This window comes from Morus notabilis, unplaced genomic scaffold (assembly GCF_000414095.1).
Source record: "Morus notabilis unplaced genomic scaffold, ASM41409v2 Scaffold1428, whole genome shotgun sequence".
Lineage (NCBI taxonomy): Eukaryota > Viridiplantae > Streptophyta > Magnoliopsida > Rosales > Moraceae > Morus > Morus notabilis.
Genome location: NW_010362485.1, coordinates 1 through 26,933, shown reverse-complemented (window position 1 = coordinate 26,933; position 26,933 = coordinate 1). Strand labels below are relative to the sequence as shown.

Genomic DNA, 26,933 nt, shown 5'->3' with positions numbered 1-26,933 from the left:
TTTAATATATATTTTACGGTTAAAAATATTATTTTTAAGATTTTTTGCATGAGCTAGTAGGAAAATTATTTTTTTCTTTATTAAAAAACAAATATTTTTCCTTAAAAAACCCAAAACTATTATTTCATTCAATATTTAATTCCTTAAATATAATAAAATAATTGTCAAACAGCTCCACTGTCCACGTGTCACGTCAGCTTCGTCGTCTTCGCTTTCAAGAACGGCATAGAAGCAACACGAAGCGCCACTTACTGAAGGGAGAAACCCAAAAAGAGAGAGAGAGAGAGAGAGAGAGAGAGAGAGAGCTTTTTGACAATTCAGAGAAACAAAAAAAAAAAAGGAAAAAGAAATCGATAAAAGAAAAACCCACTTAACCAAAAAAAAAAAAAAAGAGTTAGGGATTGAGAGAAATTAGGGTAGGGTTTTTGGAGTTTGAGTTTGATCTCTAGTGATTCCATCTTCAATTTGGGATTTTTGTTTTTTGTTTTTTGTTTTTTGTTTTTTGGAGATGTACATATCTTCCATGCGAAAATCATTCAAGGACTCTCTCAAAGTGCTCGAAGCTGATATTCAGCATGCCAATACTCTGTAAGTTTTTCAAATTATTGTTCTAAACTGGTTTCTCTCTCTCTCTCTCTCTGTTTTTTTTTTTTTTTTTTGGTTTGATGGATAATTGCGGTGAGAATTGAGATGATTTTTTTTTTCTTTTATCATTCTCCTTTCTCGTAAAAAAAAAAAGAACAGTGATTTTTATCTCAATGTAGGTTTCACAAATACGCCACGAGCTTAAATTTGATATTTTTTTTTCTCCTTTTCTGGGTTTGTGTTGAAAAAGCAACACATTCTTCTTTTAAACGTTCCTCTGTATTAGATTTTTCTGTTACCAAATTTAAAAATCGAACTTTTTCCTTTTTCTTTTTCTTTTCCTTTTCAATTTTGGCGTTTGTGTTCTATTTCTACTGAAAGTAAAAACGACAGTGAAATGAAGAATCTTGATGATCAGTTCTCTTTAAACAGTTGAGCAAATTCTTTTTCCCCACCAATTTAGGTTTCTCCGGTCCTTCCCATACAGAATGCACTGCTGTGCAGAGTGCTTTACCTTCAATTTTCATCTGGGCAAGCTGGAAACTTTTTCGTGGATTTTTTTTTTTGTTTCTAAATATAATAATTTTATGAGTGTCACTGGGTTTTACCCCTAGTCTAATACTGTTATCAATTTGATTTTTTTTGTCCTCTCTCAAATTTTGTTAATTAATTTTTTTGGGCCTCGTAAACTGTGTTTAGATTCTTCTGGTTTTCCTGTAGGGCCTATCATGCTTTTATTTTGAATATATATACATATGTATGTATGTATTATATATGTTTATGTGAGAAAGAGATTAGATTATTAAGGAGAATGGGATTGCTTCTTTTTCAGTTTTTGCATTATCCTTGGTAAATTGATCAACTTCACGTGGCATGGGCCGTTCCACCTGCTTTTGCTCTTCTCTCATAGTTTTACTTCATAGAGACGCCACTGGGTCCTCCTTTTGATATTATCTCATGATCTCATCGCATTTGTATTGTTTAAAACTGTTGGTTCGATTTTTTTTTTTCTATTTTTTTAATAGTTGAATTTAGTTCGTTTGTTGACATGTGAATCCATCTGTAATTTTGCAATAGACTGAATCTTCATTTTCTTTTTTCTTTCATTTATCATTATTTTTAAACAATGTTTTAAGTTTCATTTCAAATGGGATATTCCAATCTCAAGCTGTTGATGAAGTTCAATTTGACGAGATGTGAAGTTGTTTACTTCATCTTAACGGTGGTTTTAAGCTGGCATTTTCCAATGAAATGAATCTGGTGAGATGCAGGGCTTCGGATTTTCCACGGGAGTACGATGGCGCCTGCCTTCAAATGAGGATGTCCTACAGTCCAGCCGCGCACCTCTTCCTTTTTCTGGTGCAATGGACCGACTGCAACCTCGCTGGAGCTCTTGGACTGTTGAGAATTCTGATTTACAAGGTTTAATTTTGTTCCTCTCCATTGATGTGTGCATATATATTTTTATATGTTTAAACTTATTTTCAAGTCGCGGATTAGGGTGACCTAGGCTCTGTGGTCCATTCGGCAGGTTTATGTGGACGGCACAACCACCATGTCTACTCATGAAAGGAAAGCAAGTATTAGAGAGTTCTATGGTAAATTTAGTGTTCCAAGTTGTTTGTTTTTATGGTTTTGGTGTGTCCTTGATATGTATCATCTCCACTGATGCACGACTCTCTGTAATGGGCAGCTGTAATTTATCCTTCTTTGCTTCAACTTCAAAAAGGTGTCACTGACACAGAAGATAAGAAGCAGAAGGCTGTATGTATGGAAAGGTACAGGAGACGGGATGACGATGAGAATCGACAGTTTTCGGATATAGACATTGAAAGAGAAGAAGAATGTGGTATATGCATGGAGACAAATAGTAAGATTGTGTTGCCCAACTGCAACCATGCTATGTGCCTGAAATGTTACCGGGAATGGTATTGCTAACTCAATCCTCTATCTCTCTTTATAATTCTCGTTTCCTTGAAATTTAAGATGGTATTAATTTCTTGAGATTGTTGGAAGTATTTGTATAAGAGCTCTCTGTTTTGTACATGCTTCTGGTACTTTGATGCTTTAAGAATTGTGTGATTGTCAAGGGTCCAAGCCCTGATATTGGGGACATTTATGGAGTTTAGGTTTCACTTTAAGTTTTATATGCATTTGTGCATGTAGGGCATCATTCTTTACTCTTCATTTGCCTTATTTTAGTAAAAAGGAATAAAGGTGTTACGTAATTCTTCAAACACATTGGCGGCTTTAAAGTTTTTGTCCTGATATTAGTTTGTTCATTTATTATATTCCTGGAGACTGGCTCTTTCACATTTTTCCTTTTCAGAACCTATTATTTATCATGTCTTGTGAGTAAAATTTGAAATCTTATCAAGTCAGCTACTTTGTTGTTTTCTCTTTCCCTGAAAAAGAACTTATTTTATTTCTCGTGGGTCAAATTTGAAACTTTTGTCCTCTCAACCATTTTGTTGGTTTCTCTTATTCCCAAAGTGTGGGAAAAAAGATTTTGATGATAGTCACGTGGTTAGAATGTTCAATTGGTTATTAATTCCGTTGCCGAGGATTGCTTGCTAGAGTTTAGTGTATTCGATGTTTCTAGTTGCATGTAATACTGGAAAATCTTGTCTAAGCTTGTTATATTTATATAAGGAAACTCCGATTGTAGTTATTTATATGTCAAGATAGGACATTTTTATTTATATTAGAGTTAAAGAGGAAGATTAAACTCTGGGTGGATTTAGTCTGCACCTATATATAACTCTAGGTTTCTAAGAGCATCTCTTGCAGGCCTTGGGCCACGATATCAAGTGTTTCTTTTGTAATAACTTGTTAGTTAATTTGATTTATGAATTTTGCAAAACATTACAGGCGGACAAGATCACAGTCATGCCCTTTTTGTCGCGACAGTCTTAAGAGGGTGAACTCGGGTGATCTCTGGGTATTTACCGACTGCAGAGACATAGTTGACATGGCAACGGTGACTAGAGAGAACCTGAGGAGGCTGTTCATGTACATAGATAAGTTGCCTCTTATCGTTCCTGATAACCTTTTTGACACTTACGATTCCCATCTAAGGTGATTAGTAACAACCAAAATCCACCATCTCTGTGGCATTTGAATGGACTAGTTCCTCTTCTTTTGCTTACCATAAGGACCGAATATTTTTCGGCAAAAATTTAGATTGGTTTCTTCCCACTTCTGATGAGAAGAAGCCAGCCAGATTTATTGTTGGCTGGTGGGTGAAGATAAGATAGTCTATAAAATTGTATCTAAAAGCACAATTTGTACATGCTTGTACAGCTCTGAAGTTTGCATATATCAAAATGCTTTGCATATTCTCTATCTGCTTTTATGGGAAAGGTTAGAATTGAAGTTGTTTGCTTGTATGACTATTGCAAAATGAAAAACGCTCGGGGTACTACCAGTGATGTTCAACATCATAACTAACCGTAGATATAGTCCCCATATGCTGTGAGATCCACATTCTATTAGTACGTGGCGTTAAATAGAACTAGAACATCTAGCATTGTTCATTTGGAAACAACATGACCACTAGGTGGTTTGTCCTTAAAGAATTGGTTGATATGGAGCTCTTCAAGAGTTATATAACGTTGCATAATGCTCAAGAATTGCCAAACTTTCTCCGATACAAAAAGGATGGATTCAAAGTTATTCGTGTTTTCTAGGGTTGTAATTCTTGGTCCATCATAGGTAAAAAATGCACGTGGCCCAAAACAACTACTGTACTTCGGGAAGTCTTTTTTTTTTTTTTTTTTTTTTTTTTTTTGGAACAAAATTTTAAGACGTTAAAATATCCTTGGTTGGGTTTGAATGCCAAGTCTCCTACTTCGATGTGTTCCTTGAATCACATGACGCTTATCCATCAGTGAACGGCAATGTTGTCAGTAAACGGACTGATTGGTTCTAACTTCTAAACTTTCACATCTATTATAAAATTACTAAAAAATAAATGAACAAGAACCACCCAGGTCATAAAAGAAACAAGCAAATATATGAAATAAGTTGTCCCTCAGGTAAAACACTTAAATCCAACCAAGGAGACCACATTGTAAAAATCGAATTCAGCTTCAATTTTTTTTTTTTTTAATAATAGAAAAGTTCAAGAAGGGATGATTAACATTAGCAAACCCCGTTAGCAAAGGGGTGTTGTAAACGTTATGTTTATTGAAAATCCTACAAGTGGGTCTTATCCTAATCCTACTGAAGACCTTCACACTTAATATGCAGAAGGGATAACCCATCGCCGGAACCTATGACCACTACACTCAAATTCAGCCACATTAAACGACCAAACCATGATCCAATCCGCCTAAGGATGAAAATGGAAAGGAAAAGAATGACGTGCATAAACAAACAAGATAGAAGATACTGTACGTGAATTGCGTTATCACGGCCTAAAAACAACAAAACCAAAACCAAACGGACGGTAAAATCACTCAAAACGACAAATGGGTGGCCGTGCTTTTTGATCCGTTAGTTCATTAATTTAAAATTTAAATTTAAATTTAAATTTAAATGTAATTTTATATAAATTTTTTTTATTGTAATAAAAAAATTAAATATAACAGTTTTTAAATTTTTTTTATTATAATAAAATTTAAAATGTAAAATTTAATAAATAAAATAAACGGAATTTTAAGTGTTGTTTGATTAGGGTACTCAAATTATATTTCATAATTTATTATAATATTTTTTCTCATAAAAAATATACATAAATTAAAAATAATTTTAATATAATAATTTTAATCCATTAACTAAACGTCCTATTATAAATTTAAAATAAAAAAAAAAGATTTTTTTTCAAAAAACAAGAGAAGAGAGAGAATTTAAACACAAGCATAAAACATTCCTATCTACAACAGCGAAGTGATATAGGAACCGCAGCGGCGTCATCATCAGAATTTAACAGCAACACCAACGTTATACTCCGTACACCAGACAAACTTTCTCTCTCCTATCTCTCTCTCTCTCTCTAAACTAGGTTTAACCGATATCTATTATTGTACGTTGTCGTTATTTAGCCCACAAACGAAAGCCATTCTGAACGCTTCAGTTTTGCAAATATATATCATAATACATATATTTGTAGAGAGAGAGAGAGAGAGAGCGAGAGAGAGAGAGAGATCATGGGTTGGAGAGGGGAAGAAGAGAGAGAGGAGGGAGTAATGGCGACAGATTTTTTCGGTCGTATACCGATGAGCCTCACGCTTCCAGGCGCCGTCAGATTCTCTCTCAGTTCCCTCAAATCAAACATCTCTTCGGCCCTGATCCGTTCGCCTTCCTCAAGGTCATTCTGATGATAATATACATATATATATATATATATTTCCCTGATAGATTGCTATTTTGATTGACATTGTTTTTTCATGGATTCTTCGTGCTCTTTTCTGTTTCGATTCAGATCTGAGGAATAATGTCTCTTTTCTTACATTGTAGTTTTTGTGGATTTCTATGCAATGCCAATGCGTTCATGGTTATTTGCTTTGTTTTCTGTATTTGCGTTGAATTCGATTGAGCTCAGATCTCCTTTTCGGTTTTGTTTCATGTTTTTTTTTTTTTGGGAAATTTATGACTCATTGTTTTTCATGTTGAAGAATTAACTATCTTCAGCAATAATAATAAAATGATTAAGAGTTACGTTCACTTTCAGTCCCGCAGCGTATCCCCAATATAAGATCGACCACCATGCTAACTCTGCATCAGGACAATAATTAGGCTCCAGAAAGTCAAGATTTTGGTCTTATCACGATATCTGTTTGGGTTTTGTCAATCGGACTATACAAAAATATTGAATTTTTAGATGTCTTTCGTTGCATCTACTTTGTTCATGTTTGGCCCTGATCTTTTAGGCCCGATAGGACTTTTAGTACAAACAAAGAACCTATAGTCCCTTTCTCTGCTTACGCCTTTTTGTTCTTTAACTCCATCCCGTATCAAAAACGTACTTGGTAAAGGACAAATGCTTACAGAAATAAATGAAGTCTTCCCCAGTTTATTGATAGTTGTTCCAAATGTCCAGCAGGGTTTAAAGACTTTCGAATGTTCTAAGTCTACTTTATTCAGTATCATCTGCCAGATGTATGATAGTTGTATATGCTTTTGGCGAGGAATTTGCAGCTATAATATATGCTGAACTACTGCATTTATGATTTTGTTCTTCTTGCAAAGGAGTGTGTGCAGTACATTTCTATATGCGCAATGCTATACAATGTCGTCGACTTTTAAACCAGTTACAAATTTGTATGTTAATTCTAGGACCCCATAGTTTATGAGTAGTTGAACCAGGACCCAATTTTAAACCAATCACAAATTCTCATTTTAACTTTTAGGACCCATAGAATATGAGCAGTTGAGCTAGGGACTCATTGGAGCCGGTTGGTTTTTTATTTTTTATTTTTTTTTAATATAAACAATAATCATGTCAGTTTTGGGAACCATTTAAGTGCTTCATTTGTCAATGTTTGTTCCAACGTTTGCATTGTTCTTGTTCTGCTTTTATTTCATTGTGGTTGCCTTGGCTCTAGCTTGTTTAATCTTTCTTGATCATGTACCTGAAATAAACCTGTGACGTGCAGATAAGCGTGGTTGTTTTGCTTCAGCTTTGACAATGCAGGGTGGCTTAAGATACTTGTGATAGCCTACTTTTTTTTGGATCAATTCTCAACCACAATCTTTTCTTAGCCATCCACGAGCTAAGCCACAACCTTGCATTCTCAAAGCCAGTCTACAACCTCCAACCTTCCTATTGGGGTTCCCATGTCGGTCACTTTCCAGAGCTAAGCCCCGTCTGCCTCAAACAAAAGCCCCCTGGTTCGTGGGAGTTTGTCAACTTCGTCATTCAAATTGCTCTTAATGCTGCCATGGTCTATTTCTGGAGTTGGAAATTTTTACAGAAATCAAAGAATATTGAGCCTAACTCATTCTAAAAAAATCGGGTTGTTAAGGGAAGATTGTCCTCACCTTATTAAGTGAATCATGCCAATATCTCCAGCTAATGTGAGATTCTAATACGCCCCCCTCACGCACAACGTGGACCATGTCAAACCGCTGCAAATAAGTCGATATTGGGAGGCTGTTAGGATCCTGAGCTCAAAAGAAATAGAAAACTAGCAAGTATTTGAATGGGATTCAACTAATAGTTTTTTTTATTGAATATCAAACAATTTACTAACATCAGTGAGCTCAACGAAACTCACAATCAGCAAGAATGGAAAATACAAGAAAATAAAGATAGAGAGGGATTTTTGAGAAACCCCACAACCTCCCAAGCTAACAGCCGAAAACACCAGAAATTCTCCACAAATATGATCCTCCCCTCCCTAGCAACTAAACCCCCTATTTATACTCTCCTTAAGAGTATTGAAAAAGACTTCTAAATATTAGATTCCTAACATTACCCCCGCCCCAAAGAATCACCTTGTCCTCAAGGTGAAAATCAAGAAATAAAATTGAAAAATAACATCTAAATGATTGAGAATAAAAGGCTTTGTTAGTTCCTCGATTTGAGTCCCCAAATTGATGTTGTCCTTGTAAGACACGTCTTCAAATTGGAGCAAATCAATTACTTTCTTCTTCATCTTCTTTGTATCTTGGAAAGCAGCTACAAAGTCCACCAATTCAGTTGGAGCCCCCTGATCAAGCTTATCAATGACCATAAAAGCTTTTGACAAACCCATCATTAACAAAGAAGTTTCATTCTCAACTAACCAGGTCTTCGTCATTTCAATCTCTCTGTCACCAATTGCTTCATACCTAGTTACAGACTTACTATACCAAGTCCTAAATGTGTTGGAATTTTGAGGCCCAACCACCATTGTACCATAACTAGGCCCAATATTGTTGTAATTATGAGGTCCAACCCTAATCATGCCAAAATCGACCCAGTTCACTCCTGAATCACGAGACCCAGTCCACACTTTTGGGAACACAGCCCCCAAATCACTAACGGTGGTCCCAATAGTTCCGGAATTCAAGAACCATGCCTTACATTCACTGGAATCAGCCCTAACCTCGCCGGAAACAACCTCCACAGCATCATAATCATGAGACCCGCTCCAAATTTGGCCGGAATTTTTGAAAACAACACCAATCTCACCGGGATCAGTCTTAATGGAGTTGGAATTGCGGGACTCCACTACAATCCCGCCGGAAGCTGCCTCCGCAGCACCGGAATCAACCCCTTTCTTACCGGAATCGTGAGACCCTATCCAAACAGCAGCCAAATCGTCGAGCCCAGCCTCCATCGCTCCGGAATCTATCTCCGTAGCACTAGAACCAGCCCCTTCCACTCCAGAATCGCGAGGCCTGGTCCAAACCGGGCCGGAATCAGCCCCAACCACGACCAAATCAAGGCTGGGTTCCCTATTCCGAGGGTGCCCATGCCGTCCCAGCCTCGGAGCAAGCTCTTCTCCTCTAACTCCGGCTCCCACTCCACTTCCCGTCGCCAACCAAGCTCCGCCGCCCTCTCTCGACGGTGGCGACCTCCTTCTGCCCTCCTCCAGTCGTTGAACAAACCCACGCGCTGCAGATCTGGACCACCCAGCCCCAAATCGCGACGGATCTCGCTCTCCTCCGTGAGACCCACGTCTCTCCGGCGTCAGAACTCCCTCTTGTGGCCTTGATCTTCGTGAATTGGCGCTTCCCGGCGAAGATCCGCCCGATTTGGCACCTCCACTCCACCTGGGTCCACACGATCTGGGCTTTCCTCGCCCCGAGGCGCGCGATCTTACCTATCCCCGTCCCGTCGTTTGCCGTCGCGACCCAACTCGGCCTCCCTGGCCATCGGCCGCGCCACCAGCAGTGCCTCCATCCTCCGCAGCGCTGCCTGCAAGTCACCCATCTGGGTCCGAATCTTCCCCACATGGTCCCGGAGTTCCCCCATACTCCCTCCAGAAACCTTATGATTAGCTCTTAGAGCAGCCCTAAGTTTCTCTCTCAACTCAAAGAGCTCCGTGGATCGTAGATGCTCTGATACCATTGTTAGGATCCTAAGCTCAAAAGAAATGGAAAACCAGCAAGTATTTGAATGGGATTCAACTAATAGTTTTTTTTTTATTGAATATCAATCAATTTACTAACATCAGTGAGCTCAACGAAGCTCACAATCGGCAAGAATGGAAAATACAAGAAAATAAAGATAGAGAGGGATTTTCAAGGAACCCCACAACCTCCCAAGCTAACAGCCGAAACACTAGAAATTCTCCACAAATCTGATCCTCCCCTCCCTAGCAACTAAACCCCCTATTTATACTCTCCTTAAGACTATTGAAAAAGGCTTTTAAATATTAGGTTTCTAACAGAGACCCAATATTGTAAAATTGGGCATGCTCTGATAACATTTTTATAAAAATCAAAAGATATTGGGCCTAACTCACCTTAGCAAAATCGACTTATTAGGGAGGATTATCTTCACCTTATTAAGTGGATCATACTAATATCTCCAGCCAACGTGAAATTCTAATAGAAATCTCTTGCCTATCTGATCCAGTCCACATTTCTTGGTAGTGGTATGCACCCCATAGCTGGCGACTTCATATCGGAGCATTACGTGTTCAAGCCTGAGCAAGAGACTTATTCTTACTTTGGCCCGCTTAACCTTCTGACTTGGGAGTGTTGGTTACCACAGTGAACACCGTGATTTCCCCAGGATTCCTGGGAGTAGGCTCCACAAGGTGAAAGAGATTTCACCGGAGTACTATGAGAGTCTGGAGTCGTATAAATCTTGGACCCAGGTCATTTACATGTACATTATGGACCATACAGTTGGGGCCATTCAGCAGAATGAAGAGGAAGGCAAAGAAATCCGAATAAGGTGTTTCTTCTCTCTTTGATTAATTATTCCTTCCAATTTTGTTTCTCTTCTAGTTATATAGTTGAGCTGTTCCAATTTCAATTCTAGTTATTCAAATATTTACTAATGCTTTCCTTGCAACATTTTCGAAGAAGTAGAATCTCCCATGTTAGTTTAGACTGCGTTTTGTCGTTTGTTCATTAATTTATAACAACTCACAAGAAATATCTGCGTCAAGTTGTTTGATGTTCATCTTGCAAAAGCACATAAAGTACAACTGTACTACTATGACCTCTCTCTCTCTCTCTCTCTCATGCACACAACAAAAGAAGCCAACTTTACAACTCATTCAATTTTTTGTTTTCTTATTCTTGTGCTGAGAACATCCCACAGACAAACGAAGGAAATGTTCTGCTTAAAACAACACATAACCATTAGATTTGATTAAAGTTGAGGAGCATGGGAATGTTATTTGAACACCCCTTCTAAGCTATCGAATAAACTGTTGAATGTGTGGAGCTTAATTATTATCCTCGACGCAGGGTTAGTAGGCACCAAGTTGGGTAGAGAAAATAGAGAAAAAAAAATAGAGTAAGACGTGAGGTTATAATTCTCTTGTACTCGTCTTCTCCGTGGTTGAAGGTGGATGTAGCTCCCATATATAGAGTGTGAACAACTATAAATTTTGTGCGCGCTATGTTGTCTCTTTATTTTATTGCTCTAGTTAGTGAAGGATTAGAGCTTTAATACATAGGAGAAACAGATTCACAAAGATTACACTGCAAAAGAAGGGCAATTATGTTGGTAACCGAATCGAATTCGAATGCGGAAGCGTGGCAGGGAGGTGGATCGTGTATAATAAAAATTTCATAAAATTTTTGAGATACTCTATAGATTATATTAATTTATGCACGAATAAATTAATCACATTAATTTATATATCGAGAACTTAATTAGGATAAATACTTGAAGGCCGACTCGGATGATAACTTGAGTTCTTTGACCACGAACAGTTCTTGCTCCAAGTTTTGTGTTTAGAAAACTAAAATCTTCCACGTCGATTCATTGATTCCACGTAGACATGTGTGTGGGCACACGTGAGACAAAACAGGTTTCAATAACACTCGAATTTCCACAAACACCAACATATGCACGATGTGAAATTTTTGGGAGAAAAATTTTTTCCTCTCTTTTTCCTCTTTAAGAATTTCGGCCACCTTAACTCTTAGGGTAGAAAATTGTGTTTTTAAAATTGTGTTCACAATTTTCTATCATTCTCATGTGGGCACACGTGAGATAAAATAGGTTTGAATAAACACTCGAATTTTTCCACAAACACCAACGCATGCACGATGTGGAATTTTTTGGGAGAAAAAATTTTCCTCTCTTTTCCTTTTGAGAAATTCGGCCACTCTTACAAGTTAGGGCAGAAAATTGTATCATTCTCATATTTAAAGAGTAGAAGTCAAACTTCAAAAAGGAATCAAATCTCTATCTCCTATTTGAATTGGAACAAAAAAAATCTCCTACACCTTATCCCTTAAGTGGCCGGCCACCCTAAGGTTTCCATCCCTTGTGTGTGGCGCTAATACTGGATAATTTCTCCCTTGTGTGTGGCGCCAATTCTGGATAGGGAAGGAAGAGAAATCGTCATTTATCTGTAGTCCAATTTTAATTCAAATTCGAATTCGAATTTAAGTCAAACTTAAATTAATTTGAATTCTAAATTGAACAACTTATCAAATAAGTTTAAAAGGATAAATTTAAATTATGTTCACAATTCAAATTCAAATTTAAATAATCACATTATTTAAATAATAATTAATTATCAATTAATTATTTTTCGAGCATTTAATTTATAGAATTCCATAATTCTAAAATTCTCATTTTATCCTTTGTGTCTGGTAGAATTACAAGGACGACGCGGGGACTTATGGACCTATAATCCCGAACTCTAATAAAATTAATAATTAATTAAACACTTTAATTAATTAATCAATTCTATTAATTCCAATAGTTACTCCACTATAAACTTGGAATTGAACTCTCAAAATTATAGACATTAATTACTTATAAACTGTGAAGTGTCCATTTGATATAGTCATTGCATATATATCAATCATGCATAAATAATTCATAATTAGAGTCATGTAGAATCCATTAACCTCTCTAATTATATATGCATCATTGAGTACCATTGATTCTCTAATGGACAGTGATTCATAAAACACATTTATGAACCAGAGTGCTGTTACTAATCCAAGTACCGAATCAACACTCAAGAGAATTATTTATCTACTTCTTTCTCAAGAAGGAATGGATTCCATCTCGTATAATAACATTCTCGGCTACCTATTTCATCATGTCTTCAAAATACAAGGAATATGATTCAGGGTCTCAGAATCCGTACCGAGTAAATCAAGACATAAATCCATAAATAGGAGTTTGTTAAGAACTCATGATTAAGATCATTTTATATATGACCATCGGTAGACTCAATTAGAATTTCTATGCTTAACGAAAATTATTAGAAATTCATATTGTGTCTGTGTCCATGTTCCACACAATCTCATTATGCAAAATACACTCATTTAATATCTCACCATATTAACAGTGCAGATAGCACCGTTCCATTCTAAATGGGAATGACATGTATTAATAATGTTTTAATTAAAGATTCTGAACTTTAATTAAATTCATTATGAACAATGTTTTTTATTATTATTCTTAAACAATATCTTCTTGTATATAACACTTACATACTATGTTTAAGGTTACATAAATAATCACGAAATTTTCATTTGATATTCATAAAATATTCATAAATATATGCACATAAAATGATGAATAAACTATTTTATTAATTAAATAATAAATATTTTATTACATCTTATACTTCTAGGACACTATTCTCAACAAACTATAGGATCCAATTACAACGCTAGAAATGCTCATAGCTCAAATTTTCACATCTGAAAGTAAAGCCGCCATAAACAAAGTGAAAGCTGCGCATAAAGCAAGTATGCTTCTTCTAGAGGAGGCTTGATTCTTTGTTTCACTTGTTTGTCTGAAAAAATTAGAGATGAAAATCAAATTCTATTGCCCAAAATGGAAATTTCCACTACTAGTTAAGAAGAAAATCTTACCTTCCAGGCATTAGTGGTTTTGGAGGCCAACCCCTGCTCAGCACCAACATACGGTGCCGGTTGAACTCCATGCTTGACGAGCGGAAGCCTCGCCTGAGCGTACTCGTCATCGCTATCATCGTCTTTGTTTGGCCCTATAGATCTTAAAACCATAGCCATTAAGATTGAAAGGCCCTGCACATTGGTAAAAAGTTGTCAAAAAGAGTATATAAAAATGTTGCCCCATTCTTGTTTCCTTCTTTATCTTTGATCTTCATTTGATTTTTCATGCCACATAATTAGCATTCGGCATTTTAACAAGGATAGATATATACATCCTAATTCCATGGACAGTGTAATTTGAGGAGAATATTGGAGTACCTGTGCTAATACGATCAATAAGCCAATCCATTTAAATGTCTCAAAGTTTGACTTAACAAAATCTTTAAAATCCTTGAACCTTCCTGTAGGATCGTTTGGTAAATCCTGAAAGATGAAAAGCCAAGTTGAAATATGAAATAGGGGAAACATAAATTTGGAAGAATATTGTGGCCTATAGTTTGAATGAAAAGTTTGATCTCAAGAAATATACCTTTTCCCAGTCAGAATTTAATAGTATCTCTGCTCCAATTGCAGTCTCTAATAAAAGAAGAGAGAATATAATCGTCATATACTAGTTGGGTCAAGGAAGTGGTTGCATGCATGGGCTAGTCATAGATCCACACTTATACTTAAGGACTGTTTATTTCGCTAATTCGAGTTTGTAATTCGAGTTGAGATGTGATTTTATGTGAGAATGTTTTACTTTAGTAAAAAAGTTTTTTACGGACCCAATTCAAAGATCCTCCAGGAAATGCGCCCCAAATACCAACCAAACTCAGTTCTCTTTTGGAAAAGAAGACGTCTTCGATGACGACGATGGCGAGGAGGAGAAGGAGAAGAAATGGTGGCATCTGTTATATAGGGTTTTTTTTTTTTTGGCTACGAAAATGATCATGAAAGAAAAGAAAAGAACAGTTGGGTTAAGGCCTAAAACATTCAAGACCTTAGAATAAGAGAAAGGGAGATGGAGACAAATTTCCTCATGTCATATTCATCATTTCATCTTGTGCAGAAAGGATATGAGAAAAATGAAAAGCTAAAAACATTTCAATTAAGATGTTGTTTTCAAGATTACTGGAGGACTTCCTATTAAAATAAAAAAAATAAAAAAATAAAAACATTTATCTGGTCCAAAATGGAACTTCAACATTGAACAAAAAACAGTAAAATGCAAAATAAGCGAAAAAGGATACACAAGAGAGGCAACAACTATTTGCAACACTAGCAGCAAGATGGCCCACACACGTTATTGCACACAAGGTGACTCCAGCAGCAAGAAAAGTGTATATAAACCTGAAATTTTTGAAAGAATAATGACTGATTTCTGTTCATCAAACTGTTTAAAACAGTGTACTTAACATGATAACATCCTAGTGTAAAATTGACATCACTGAGAACAACATATTATTCAACGTTTGAATTTTGATTGAAGAAAATGAATCTTTTAAGTTTGGTTGAACAAGGTTCAGTTTAAAAGTATTAGTGCATGAAAAAGCAAAATAAAGAGAAACTGCCTGTTAAGGAAAAAAAAAAAAAAAGAAAAAAAAGAAAAAAAAAAAAAAAGAGTTATTTACCATGGAGTAGTAGTCTTGAAATCATCAAATGAAAACTCCTCCATTTCCCTCTGCCAAGCTCTGATCATCCAAAGACCATAGAGAATCATCGCGATTCCGACGATCCCCAGAGTTGAATTCACTAGTTTGAGGAATGACTGGAGGCAAGTTCTAGCAAGTTTGGGCGCCATTTTTTGTTCTTGTCAACAAAATAAAATAAAAACAAAAAAATACCACCTTTAAGTTACATGAATTAGTATGGCAAGCAGACTACCAATCGAGTGAGGAATCGAACAACAATACAGTTTTTCCACTTCAAAATCCAGGCAACTACATGAGAAATAACACTAGATACAAGCCGGGGGTGGTTGATTGCTGTCTCAAGAAAAGTGGCTTGTGAGATAATGACTCAAAGCTGGGAACTTTCTTAGAAACTGAGTTATGCGTCGTTTTGTTTGGTTGTTCACAACTTTCGTTGTCAGTGGACCATGTCAAAATATTTTGGCATGTTTGTCGTTGTTCAAAAATAATTCTAAAAAAACTTTATTAATAATAATACAAAAGGAATCGTCAATTCGTTGCTGTGGTGTAGTGGTTATCACGTTAGTCTTACACACTAAAGGTCCCCAGTTCGATCCTGGGCAGCAACATTTTTGTCTTCTAATTCTTTTCTTTTCAATGCTATTTGTGCTTATTGTTTTTGTTGTTTTTCTACTTTAAAGGAAAACAAGATTCTATTTTCTTTTCCAAATACGTTAGTATTAAACGAAATGCATTTTTGTCTTTTAATTCTTTTCTTTTCAATGCTATTTGTGCTTATTGTGTTTGTTGTTTTTCTACTTTAAAGGAAAACAAGATTCTATTTTCTTTTCCAAATACGTCAGTATTAAACGAAGTGCAACATTTTTGTCTTTTAATTCTTTTCTTTTCAATGCTATTTGTGCTTATTGTGTTTGTTGTTTTTCTACTTTAAAGGAAAATAAGATTCTATTTTCTTTTCCAAATATGTTAGTATTAAACGAAATGCAACAAAAAGAGACGAAAGATTCTTTAGTAACATATGAACAAAAACAATATCGCTTCTATTTTATCATCATACCACATTTTAAGCATACCATAAAAATAATAATAATAACTGAATCTAATGTTCAGAATTAAACATACGAATATAATTTTTGTGTACTCTATTATAGGTTTTTCAAGAAAAAAAAAAAAAAACAACCTAATAAGTAATCTCCCTGGACAAGGTACTTCACAGTAAGGCTCTTCAGAAAAACTGAACTAAAAATTAACAGTTTAGACGGTAAAAACTGAGAAAAAAATATTTTAAAGCTCGCTGGATTGGAAAATTTTACACAATCTGTATGTGAAGTTACGAACTACAAGTACCAGAACAGCGGGACTCCTCCTTTTTCTCCTCATCTGTTTAGGTGAATTTCAGGATTGAAACAATAACTTTCAAAAATAAATTATCCATATACGAGTACTAATGACGGATTCCATGATCTCTCGGTGCAACATGTCGGCCTTCAAATAAACTTTCCGCTTATCCGTCTCGATTCTTTTGCACAAGGCCAGACAGCGAGTAACTCCTGCTAAATAGGAAACACTGGTAAAATATACCACTATATTGTTACTTGTATGCTGAGCAGCACAGGCCTCTTCCTCCCACCATTTGTTAATTTTAAAGAATGGGAAAGTGTATAATGTGCGCCTACTACTTCGAACGGCTGAGGTATTCTCGCATATTCTTGTGGATTTCCGCTTTGACAATCAGACGCATCTTCTTCGAGTCCTCCCACAAGAAACCGTTACCTTCCCGTGCAAATTCACAAGCACCCTCAAAAACTTCCTGCTAGTCGAAAGGATAAATATATGAGACATAATCTTAATGATACAAATATAGCAAGATATATCTTTCTGACAAGTTGGATAATCACCCTCGAAGGAAACTCGTCGTAACAATGGGCAGGGATCATCTCAACCCTGTTCAGATCTGCCTCCCACAACCTCATCTGTCACGTTAGATTGCATTTCTTACGATCAAAACAGAAGACGAAACTTCAAGCAAAAGAGAAAAACAAGATTAACACAGAAATGATTTTATAGCAAATAACTAAGCAATATTACTCAAATAAACGACTGTGCCATGTATTGTAAACAACATTTCTGTTTCGTGAAATTGTGAAGCACAGAGTTTCTCTGTCGCAGAGACTCGACAGGTACAAAATTAAATCAATTGCATCTAACAAGTAATCTTGACCTGATCAGTAACATTCTCAGGTACAGATGGTATTCTTTCCGCAACACGAGGATGTGCATTTTGCTGAAGAAATGAAATTATCTGCCACGGCAAAAAACATCATGAGAGAAAAAGGAAAAAGCGATACACTGCATCTCGAAAACATGCCAGCATGAGCTATGGTATGCAATATTCTCCTCAGCAAGCTCTTTTGCTATAAGAAACGTAAGATTGATGTTGATTGTTGAAATTGTAGAGAGCAAGACAAACAATAATAAGCAGCCAGATTTGCACATGTACTTAACAAATTAGAGCACCCCATTCTAGGGGAGTGTTGCGGCATAACACAAGCAAGGAAACGAAAATCTTTGTGATGGGGTAAAAAAATTCCCACAATGTAATGAGCATGCTAAACCTTGAATTGTAATATGCCCTTGATTGAACCAAAACTCGAAGCAAAGAAATCAAATACATTAGATAAGAGTATTTTATGTTTTATAACAAAAACATTGAATCCTACCGGGGCTCTTATGCAATTCATACTCATTCAAAATAAGTCCAACGCAAGCATGGAGGGAATTTTCTAAAAACCAACACCCTTTCCCCACCCACCTCAAGACAATCTGAAGCAACGCACTAAATTGGGCATATGAAAGTACAAACGTATATAAATGAATGAAAAGAAAATTATTTTAAAAAAAAAACGGAACAGCTCCTCACCTGCTCAGCAGTAATGCCATTTTCAAAAGCGTTGTATAAGCTTTCTTTTGTTATTGCCGCAACTATCAGGTTTGGAAGCTGATATTCTATCCTGCACATGTAAGACTAGTGACGCATTATCTCATATCACACAGAAACAGGTAACAGAAAAGAGCACATTTCAAGTTCTGAAACAGAAGAAAAAAAATTGTAAAAAACTTGTATGATCAAACTAGCTGTTTTTTTTTTTTTTTTTTGGATAAATAGTATAAATAGCTAGCTTATTTAACTGACGACCTATAGTAGGTATAATCGACATAGGCAGACAAAAGTGCCACTCATATAACCAATGTAAACTCAATTCAATGATAGTCCAGGGTAAAATATATCATTATTTGATAATCAGTACAGCTAAAATCATTCCTCCGCATTTAGGTCTAACATCACCAGCTTCTACCCGGGAAGGGGAAAAAAAAAAAAGAAAGTTTAACATCACCAGAAAATTAGTAATCAAAGCACAAGTGTAACCTTCAAATGAACCTGATCCAGTTTAAAACAAAACGCCAACAGAATCACTAGCTGAAAATATAATACCTAGAACTTGATAAACGGAGATGTTAGAAAGCAACTTATTGCACGTATATGCCCAAATAGAGGAATGAAAACATAGTAAAAATGAAACTACATGAACAACATATAAAGATTGGTTGGCGTACCTTGAGAAAAGACGCAAAATTTCACAATGTAATTTAGAAGTTGAGTAGGCATACATCCTAAAGTTTGTTTCGACAACCACAAATCCCTGGAAAAAATAGGGGAATAAAATTTAAATAACCAAACATGGCCTTGAATAGACAAATATCAGCAGTATTTTCTAAACGGGAATTGGTTGTGTGTGTTGGGGGGGTGGCAGCGGGAGATAGAAAAATATTGGTTTAGTTAGGACCGGGAATTTAATGTCTCACTAATAAAATAAACTGCAAAAAGTTAAAAGATTTTAACCTGTTTCCGTGATGACGAATCTGTTAAGCTCATAGAGAGATTTGTAGCTAATTTTGATGGTATAAACCAACTCTCCTTCCTACCCTGGAAAAATAAAAACCAAAATATTGAGAACTTTAATGAAGTCTATTTAACTGTCATTTGAGAAACTATATGCCCATTCTTTACCAAGAATCACACACAATATTATAACCTGCTGAAGTTTCACTAATCCCAAGTCTGCAAGGTCCTTGATTGTCTCCCTCTGAATATCGGTCAAGGAGCTGATGTTATAGGCCTAACAAATAAGGAACGAAGTGAGCTCTTAGAGAAAACTTTGCAGAAATGTTAGCCAAGAAATAGAATAAGCAATTTATCATTGCAAAAGATCAAATATTACGGAAACAGAAATCAGAACCAATGGTTCTACAAGGAATCAGAAAATCAATAGATCATACGCTTCTACAAATTATGTGGAAAAAAAGTGAAGTACAAAAAAGTATATAACTCATACCTCACCGGTGACATGAAAACTAAGCTCTAGAAGGAATGAAATCAAATCTGCTGGATCTACACCTCTATCCTGCACCAAAAACAGCCAGAAAGCGTATAGATTCAAAATGGGATTTATGATCAACTAGTATTCTATAAAATAAAACTCATGTTGCACTTCCTATTAGTTCAATCTCAAAAAATAAAAAATAAAATAAAAAGAAAAAAAGAAAGCGAAGTGTCTAGCATAGCCGGTCTCAATTTCCACCTATTTACCAACTCACAAAACACATCAGGAAATCTGTCTCCTTTCTTTTTCCTCCTTAAAACAATATAGTTCCAAACAAAGTATTAACCCATTAGAACATATATATATATATATATATATATATATATATAGCAGCACAAAACAATTATCAATTAAATGAACACCAAAGATCTAGAATAATCATACGTTCTACAATAATGAAAGTGTGACTAATGAGATGCAATCAAAACGTCTGTCCTAAACCATACTTTTCAAATTATAGACAAAATTTATGGAGTAACCAGGATAATGAAGCCTAATACAAACAAAAGAACACAACATTCACCACCAATAAGGATTTCACGAGTACATACCTCAGAGTTAGAGATATATTCTCTGATAATATACCAAAGTTGTGCATTTGTATCCATAAGCTGTGAGTTGCATAAACCAAGAGTGATATCTTGTAAGAGACATCATATTTTGAAAGGGACTCGAGAGATCTGAATATTCATACCAAGAACTGGAAACCACTTTCTGTCAAGCGTGGAGCTTCTTTATCCCTGTATAAATGACGAACATAAAGCATCAAATAAGATACAAATACCGATTCTCATCAACCTTTCCATACATGCAAAATAAATCAGGTTCATATATCTAATGACTAATTGCAAAAGAAAAGGACCTCTGAGTCAAAAGGCCACGCTGGAAAACTTTCATTGTGGAAGAGCTGATGTTCGATGGTCTTTCAGCTTGGGATGAGTTTATAAGTTGCAACATGAAACACTGGTTACACAGGACAACACGTCAATGAGAAAGATAAACCTAATTCGCGAAACGCAACAACGGGCAGTTCAATAAATTTATTGACCATCACTAGATACCACACAGTCAACATTGCAAATAAGAATAACGATAATATCCTACAAATATGGCAGCAGCGAAACAAAATTTCATTATGCACCTCCCATTGTTCAATGGCAAAAACATCAAGCTCCTCCAAGCTTGGTAGCCTTGCTGTAATACTGCTAGGTAGTGGTTCTCCAGGCAAAACTTCACTGCGACATCCAAAGATAAGATGGTCATGGTCCTCAAACACATTTTTTGTGAAACACCATGTTTAAAGTTAAGTGTTTTGAAAATTAAATTCAAGCATATTCAGGTACATAATAACAAGCGTAGCTTTCTTTATTTCACTAAGAAATTTAACTTATCAAACAACTGAACTAATGCTTACACGAAACCTGACAGCAAAAGGAATATAGTATCACAAATCAAATGCATGATACAACTTCACAGGATGCTTAACACATGGGAAAAAAATGCGTTCCAAGATTCAGATAGTAAAGACCTTGCACCTTAGACCCAAGTATCCTAAAAGGAACAAAGAGCCAGGGTCTTGATTTATACTTGTACTGTCCCAAACTACTTTGATTGCAGCAACTCACTCCAGTTAAATCTCAATGGAGAACACACGCAATTTAACTTGTAAGAGAAGAAAAGGAAAAACCCACAACCGAATCAAAACAAAGAACTTACCCACTTACTAAAAGCTTCTGAAGGTTACTCTGAAATACTGGATTTAATCTATAACTTGTTTCCCTTTTCCTGCCAAAAAAAAAAAAAGAAAAAAAAAATAAGGGGGGTCGGAACTTACTTGACTGTATGGTTCAAACCATGAAAATTAACACATTAATCTCACTTTCGTTTGTAAAATCGTCAAAAAAAAAAAAAAGAAGAAGGATTTTTTCCATTTATCACCTGTCGACAGTTTCAGTGAATATTCTCAACTGAAGCAAACGATCAACGGCGACTTTGTGCTTGGAGGCTCCATCTGCGAGTACCCACTCCTGCATCGACTTGGCGCTTATCGGACCGTCAATGCACAGCATCTGCAGAACATATTTCTTCGCCAGAGGAGGCAGCGACCTATATCATCATCATCATCATCCGATTTTTCTTAAGAAAATCAATTGGATTAATAAACGCCAGGTTTGATATGACTATAATGATGCTTAATTTGCGTAAATTCGCATGAATTATCGTAATCAATGCATTTTTCTATATTCAAGAAAGATTAGGCATTCATAATCGAAGGTGAGTAATGTGAGAAAAAGAGCAGAAATTTTGGAGGAGAGAGAGGAGGACCTAAGAATGGCTTCGCAGATGAATGCATTGGAGTAGAGATTGTCGAGCTTCATGGCAGGCAACGAGGCCACCATGTCCATGAAGTTCTTGGCTATGATCCTGACCTGAGGCATTCTCTCTCTCTCTCTCTCTCTCTCTCTTAAATTTCTAGGGTTTAGCAGAGTTTCCAGGAAAATCGTAAGAGGGAGGCAAAATCGCGTCGTCGTATTCCGCTTTCCTCCGGTGAGCATGAGTCACAGTGTGTGCCGGCAATTATATATAAAGCTTTATTCATTGGTGGCCTATTTTATTGAAGAAAAAAAAAGAATGCTAACAGATTTATAAAACTAACTTAAATAGATAAATATTTAAAATTATTTAAAATAAATTTTAGTAGTAAAAGATTTTATTCACATAAATTTTTTTTTACTATTAATAAAAAAAAATTTTGTTTTACCACGTAAATTATTTTTTACGAGTTATAAATAAAATCGTTATACAATAATGCTATTTAGTTCAAATATTTTTAAAATTTACTATTTACTTAATTTGGTTTTAAAAATCTACTCTTTACTATAATTTTTTTTTTAAAGAGAAAATGAGAGAAGTCCCCCGGAAAACATGTCAGTTATTCTACATACATTAAACGACATGTCACAATAAACACATTTGTTTTATTTTATGCATTTTATGTAGTTTTTTCTTCTCATTTCCATACCTTGTATTTTGAGATTATCAGAAAATTATACGACCGTATTTTTTCTTAAGATCATACCATGATTTGTTCAATTCTTACGCTTTCCAAGCCAATGCTAGATTTTGACGAGAATAATAGACATAAATGTCCTAAAAATAAAAGCTAAAAAAGTTAAAATCTAAAAATAAAATAAAAATGATCATGAACAGAAGCAAAAGAAAAAAAAGAAAAAAGAAAAAAAAAAGAAAGCAAATCATGAGAACTCGAACTCGTCCGTATATGCGAAAAAATGGGTTTGTGAGTTGTGTTTGCGACTTGTGAGAGTGGTCGGGGTGGAGTGCCATTGTCTAGCTAGGGTGAGGTGGAATTGGTGACTATTTAGCTTTGGGACTTTATGGAGTATTTTGTTTTCAATTAATGTGAAAATGGCTAAATTTACTTTAGAGTGTACGTCTCTTAAATTTTATTATTTATTCTTAATTAATATTTTTTTTACTAATATAGTTAGTTGATTAAAAAATTTAAGAATAAAAATCAACACTTATACTTTAAAGGATATTTGTCTTCTTTCTCCTTTAATTATCGTTTTTATTAAGACCGCGTAGGTCATTTAACAGTCAAAATACGTCGTTGTTTGAAAAAGGTAGAAATTGAGTAGAAATTCAAAAGATAAAGATAATAAATATGTAATAATTCACAATATAAGGTATTATTGTTTTTTATAATTTTAAAATACACGGTATTAAAATTAAAATCTTTTTATACATGGAAAATCCTTCTAAAGACCCTCCTTCTTCCTGTAAAGCCCTACTTGTTTTGCCTCTCTTATTATACAAATAAAGTCGGTTAATTTTAAAGTGTTACTAGGTTAGACAGAAGGATCCACCTATATTTTCTTTTTGTTATTTTGCGATGCCGCACATTTTAATTGTTGGCAGTTTGGCACCTAAGTGTAATACTTTGAGATCCTATTCATTTTACCGATTTGAATTTAAAATTTGAGTTTTATTACAATAAAAAGCTTTAAAAACAGTTACATTTAATTTTTTTACTACAATAAAAAAACTCTTACATAAAGTCACATCTCAATTCAAATTAAAAATTTGAATCAGCGAACTAAACAGACCCTGAAACTTCAAAATTAGAGGCTTGATACACAACTTTCCTCCTTTATTAGGGACCTAAATGTGACACTTTTAAAAGATTGGTGACGGGGCCTAAAGAATCCTTTGACAAAGGGGATTAATAATCCTTTGATGTTGTCCTTCGCTTATTTTGTCGTCATTTCTGATTTGTTGTCTCAATGTTTACATTTTTATTTTACTGTCTTTATATTAGCGTCGTTTCCAATTTGCTGTTGTTCCATTTTCGTCGTGCCCTTCTCGTCGGCTTTTACTTTGTTGTCGTTTATGAAGGCAATTACGTTTTCGTTGTCATTTATAGGTCTGGTCGTCATTCAATTTACTTGCTGTTTTCGAATTTGCTGTCCTTTGCCCTCTCCAGTGGTTTTAATTTATTGTCTTCTGCAGGTTGTAGTTGTTTAGTGATACCTATTCCATTTCGAATAAGCAAATTTGTCAAACCAAAAAAGATCAACAAGCAAATACTTTTTTAAAAATAAATAAAAAAGAAACCTTAGAAACGACGACAAAGAAATGAATTATGTATAAATAATGCTGAAGCTAGGTGCAAGACGACGTGAAAAATATTTGATCAGTTGAACTTGTAGCTGCTAAAAGACCTTGTCCGTGTCAAGCTGATACAAGTATCTGCATTGCTTGCTCGATTCTGAGTACAGTAAATTGTACTATATTGTTTTCGTATGAAACTCGTCGAATTACACCGAGCTACTTACTCTAAGAAAAACAGAAAGAAATTGGAAGGCAAACCAATTTAGAGTTTACTGTTTCATGCTACCAAAATGCCTGGGAAACCAGATGTTAGGTGACTTTTGGCCAGAGGGATCGAATGAAGGACACGAAATGCGAACCTTGCTCAACAAAAATGATCCTGCAGACCAAACTGAAGTGTGGGATAGGACTTGAAATGGTGGGCGAAGAAATTTCCTGCAAGTTGTTTAGGTTACTATCTCGATAGCTAATAGCAAATGTTGAAAGGTTTTGTTCAGCTCTCCATTATGCAGAAGTGCTAAGCACGTCTTCAGTCGTTTGTTTGGGCTCAACGCGTGGTGAGGCTGGCTTTTTTGGAACAGGAGGAGGCTTAGGTGGCCTCTTCGGACGAACTTTATCAACTTCCTCTCGGGGAATATCAAACTGCAACATGCCAATAACTCATTGAGTTACGCAAATGAGACAAATGATCAATAGTCACCAAAGAAAAAAATAGGAAACATCGATGACTCTTGGGACATTTTAACCAAGGGCAATATTGTGTTATGGAAAATAATGATGTAAAAGTAAAGTTTCCTGTTATGAGTACATGCAAGAAAGGTAAGATTATCACCCTGGGCTGGTGTTAGGTGCCAAGTTTGCCAGTTGACTATGGCATGTGCAATGAATTTTGAAAAGCTTTTATGGTCAGACTAAAAACAAGTAGACGATTGCAAGACACTCCCATTTCTAAGAACTACTTAAAAGCTGGGAACATGATGCAAACCAAGTTTTCTGCAATGAGCAATCACAGTCTTTATTTCAAGCACTGGCGGAAAGTTCCCTTTAGTAGCTACGATGAACTAAAAGGCATGCTACTTCTGACCTGAGCAAAAGAGTTACATTTGCAAATTCCTTGAAACAAGTCATTATGAACGTAACCTTTCAGTGACTTAAAAGTTCATGCGTAGAACACTAAATGGAACAAATAATATGCCACAAAAAGATAACTCCATGAGAATGATCTAACCTTATAACCACAGCCGGATACACAAGAAAAGAAGCATTCCTGTACAAGGAGATTGTCAACAAAGCGTATAAAAGAATTTTGATCTGTCGGATATGCTCTATTAAAAAATTACAGTGAATTAGCAAATCTATATATATTAAAAAATTTATACATAAGATTCATGCTATTAGCACTTGTTCTTTAACAAGGTAAAGATGTTGGCAACTTAGCCTTAAGATCGTATGTATCCGAGGACAGCATACACCCATGAAAAAACCAGTAAAATTTCAGCAGGCATTTAGGAGGGAAAAATGAAGGAAATGTATGATACCTCTGAGTATCTGTCAGCTCCCGGAGAGCGGTCAATGTAAGCGCTCCACTGCTGGTCCTTTAACACTGGGTCCTTGTAGCATATCTCTGTGCATTCATCCAAACCTAAACACCAAGCCGATATATAATAAACCTTGGTGAAAAACTCTCTGGTAATGGTGATTTGTTTCGACATTGAATATTTAAATTATGATACCAGACATCTCCCATATTAACACAACACGCAGGAATTGTTTCATCTAGAACCTTCAACAAAAGTGAACTGAGCTAGTGCCTTATAGAACTGTGAGAGGCAGCATTCCAAAGAAAAGGGATACATACAATTGCAAGGTACACTATTTCAAATATATGCTTCATTATTTTAGCAAAGAGAAAAATGGAAGTTCCCAGCTTCCTTTTAAAACAAATAAACTGAAACTCCCATTTGAAACCAAATTTGGATCAGGTTCAAAACCTCAAGTAGAAAACAACAAAATCGGCACAAGATTATAGGATGAAAAGGAAAAAGGACGTCCTCAAATCTAAACCAAACGATGGGCAGAAAGTTTCATGTACAAAATTTATACATTCCAAAATGACAAATACAGTGAAATTTTTCTTACATTCTTCCCAACTCTCTCCATCAGTGCCGCACCCCTTTTTGCAGAAGACACGCCCTACCAGAAGCCATTCAGATTACAATGATCAAATAAAAACTCAAATTCGTAGAATCTCATTATGTATCATATAAAAAATACAAATACAAGAGGGGGAAAAAGTTTTCACTGCTCTACAACAATCATCATGTCACCAGAAGTGGCCATATAATCTTAACGCAAACTAGACATAGACGTATATGTATGTAATGTATTCCCATTCAATCATCAAATATTGCAAAAACCACCAATCCTCTTAGGATGCCCCAGGTGTGATACTTTGTAGCCCCATTTTAGGATCCCTGTCTGGCCAATATGATGGCATGAGTGAAAACTAAGTCTACTCTTTAAGTAGAATTCGGTTAGGTCCTTTCCATTTCATTGATGGACCCACCATTTCCAAAGCGACGGAGGAGATTGGGGCGGATTAGCACCAATATCCCTTTTTTTCAGAAAAAAAAAAAAA

General features: G+C 35.6%; 5 protein-coding genes and 1 non-coding gene across 6 annotated transcripts; 3 read left to right on the top strand and 3 right to left on the bottom strand.

Moving 5' to 3' along the window:
- Positions 1–350: 350 nt before the first annotated feature.
- Positions 351–3,909, top strand: LOC21395328 (E3 ubiquitin-protein ligase rnf8-A). The gene is made up of 5 exons (XM_010102240.2): positions 351–588; positions 1,857–2,007; positions 2,117–2,183; positions 2,279–2,513; positions 3,457–3,909. Exons 1-5 carry the CDS (start codon positions 509–511, stop codon positions 3,665–3,667), a joined length of 744 nt encoding a protein of 247 aa, XP_010100542.1. The 5' UTR covers positions 351–508; the 3' UTR covers positions 3,668–3,909.
- Positions 3,910–5,556: 1,647 nt separating this feature from the next.
- Positions 5,557–10,419, top strand: LOC21395327 (sphingolipid delta(4)-desaturase DES1-like). Its single transcript, XM_024168281.1, is given in 11 exon segments — positions 5,557–5,790; positions 5,793–5,896; positions 7,185–7,210; positions 7,212–7,251; positions 7,254–7,339; positions 7,341–7,381; positions 7,384–7,485; positions 8,961–8,965; positions 10,073–10,219; positions 10,221–10,373; positions 10,375–10,419. Coding segments are annotated over 11 exon segments (804 nt in total). The 5' UTR covers positions 5,557–5,735.
- Positions 10,420–13,345: 2,926 nt separating this feature from the next.
- Positions 13,346–15,572, bottom strand: LOC21395326 (tetraspanin-19). Its single transcript, XM_024168278.1, has 6 exons — positions 15,201–15,572; positions 14,820–14,919; positions 14,117–14,197; positions 13,906–14,010; positions 13,546–13,719; positions 13,346–13,466 (listed from the first exon to the last, which is right to left on the bottom strand). Exons 1-6 carry the CDS (start codon positions 15,368–15,370, stop codon positions 13,455–13,457), a joined length of 642 nt encoding a protein of 213 aa, XP_024024046.1. The 5' UTR covers positions 15,371–15,572; the 3' UTR covers positions 13,346–13,454.
- Positions 15,573–15,756: 184 nt separating this feature from the next.
- TRNAV-UAC lies at positions 15,757–15,829 on the top strand. Its single transcript has one exon. It is a non-coding gene; the product is annotated as a tRNA-Val (tRNA).
- A 572-nt stretch (positions 15,830–16,401) lies between these two features.
- Positions 16,402–22,197, bottom strand: LOC21395325 (general transcription and DNA repair factor IIH subunit TFB2). The gene is made up of 15 exons (XM_024168276.1): positions 21,989–22,197; positions 21,602–21,769; positions 21,380–21,448; positions 20,805–20,898; positions 20,526–20,626; positions 20,358–20,403; positions 20,215–20,274; positions 19,616–19,684; positions 19,316–19,399; positions 19,123–19,206; positions 18,837–18,922; positions 18,142–18,232; positions 17,443–17,523; positions 17,120–17,194; positions 16,402–17,031 (listed from the first exon to the last, which is right to left on the bottom strand). Exons 1-15 carry the CDS (start codon positions 22,099–22,101, stop codon positions 16,897–16,899), a joined length of 1,356 nt encoding a protein of 451 aa, XP_024024044.1. The 5' UTR covers positions 22,102–22,197; the 3' UTR covers positions 16,402–16,896.
- A 2,150-nt stretch (positions 22,198–24,347) lies between these two features.
- Positions 24,348–26,507, bottom strand: LOC21395324 (the record flags this gene model as incomplete). The annotated part of the gene is made up of 4 exons (XM_024168275.1): positions 24,348–24,937; positions 25,524–25,562; positions 25,834–25,937; positions 26,435–26,507. Coding segments are annotated over 4 exons (354 nt in total), but the record flags the coding sequence as incomplete, so codon positions are not given.
- Positions 26,508–26,933: the final 426 nt, after the last annotated feature.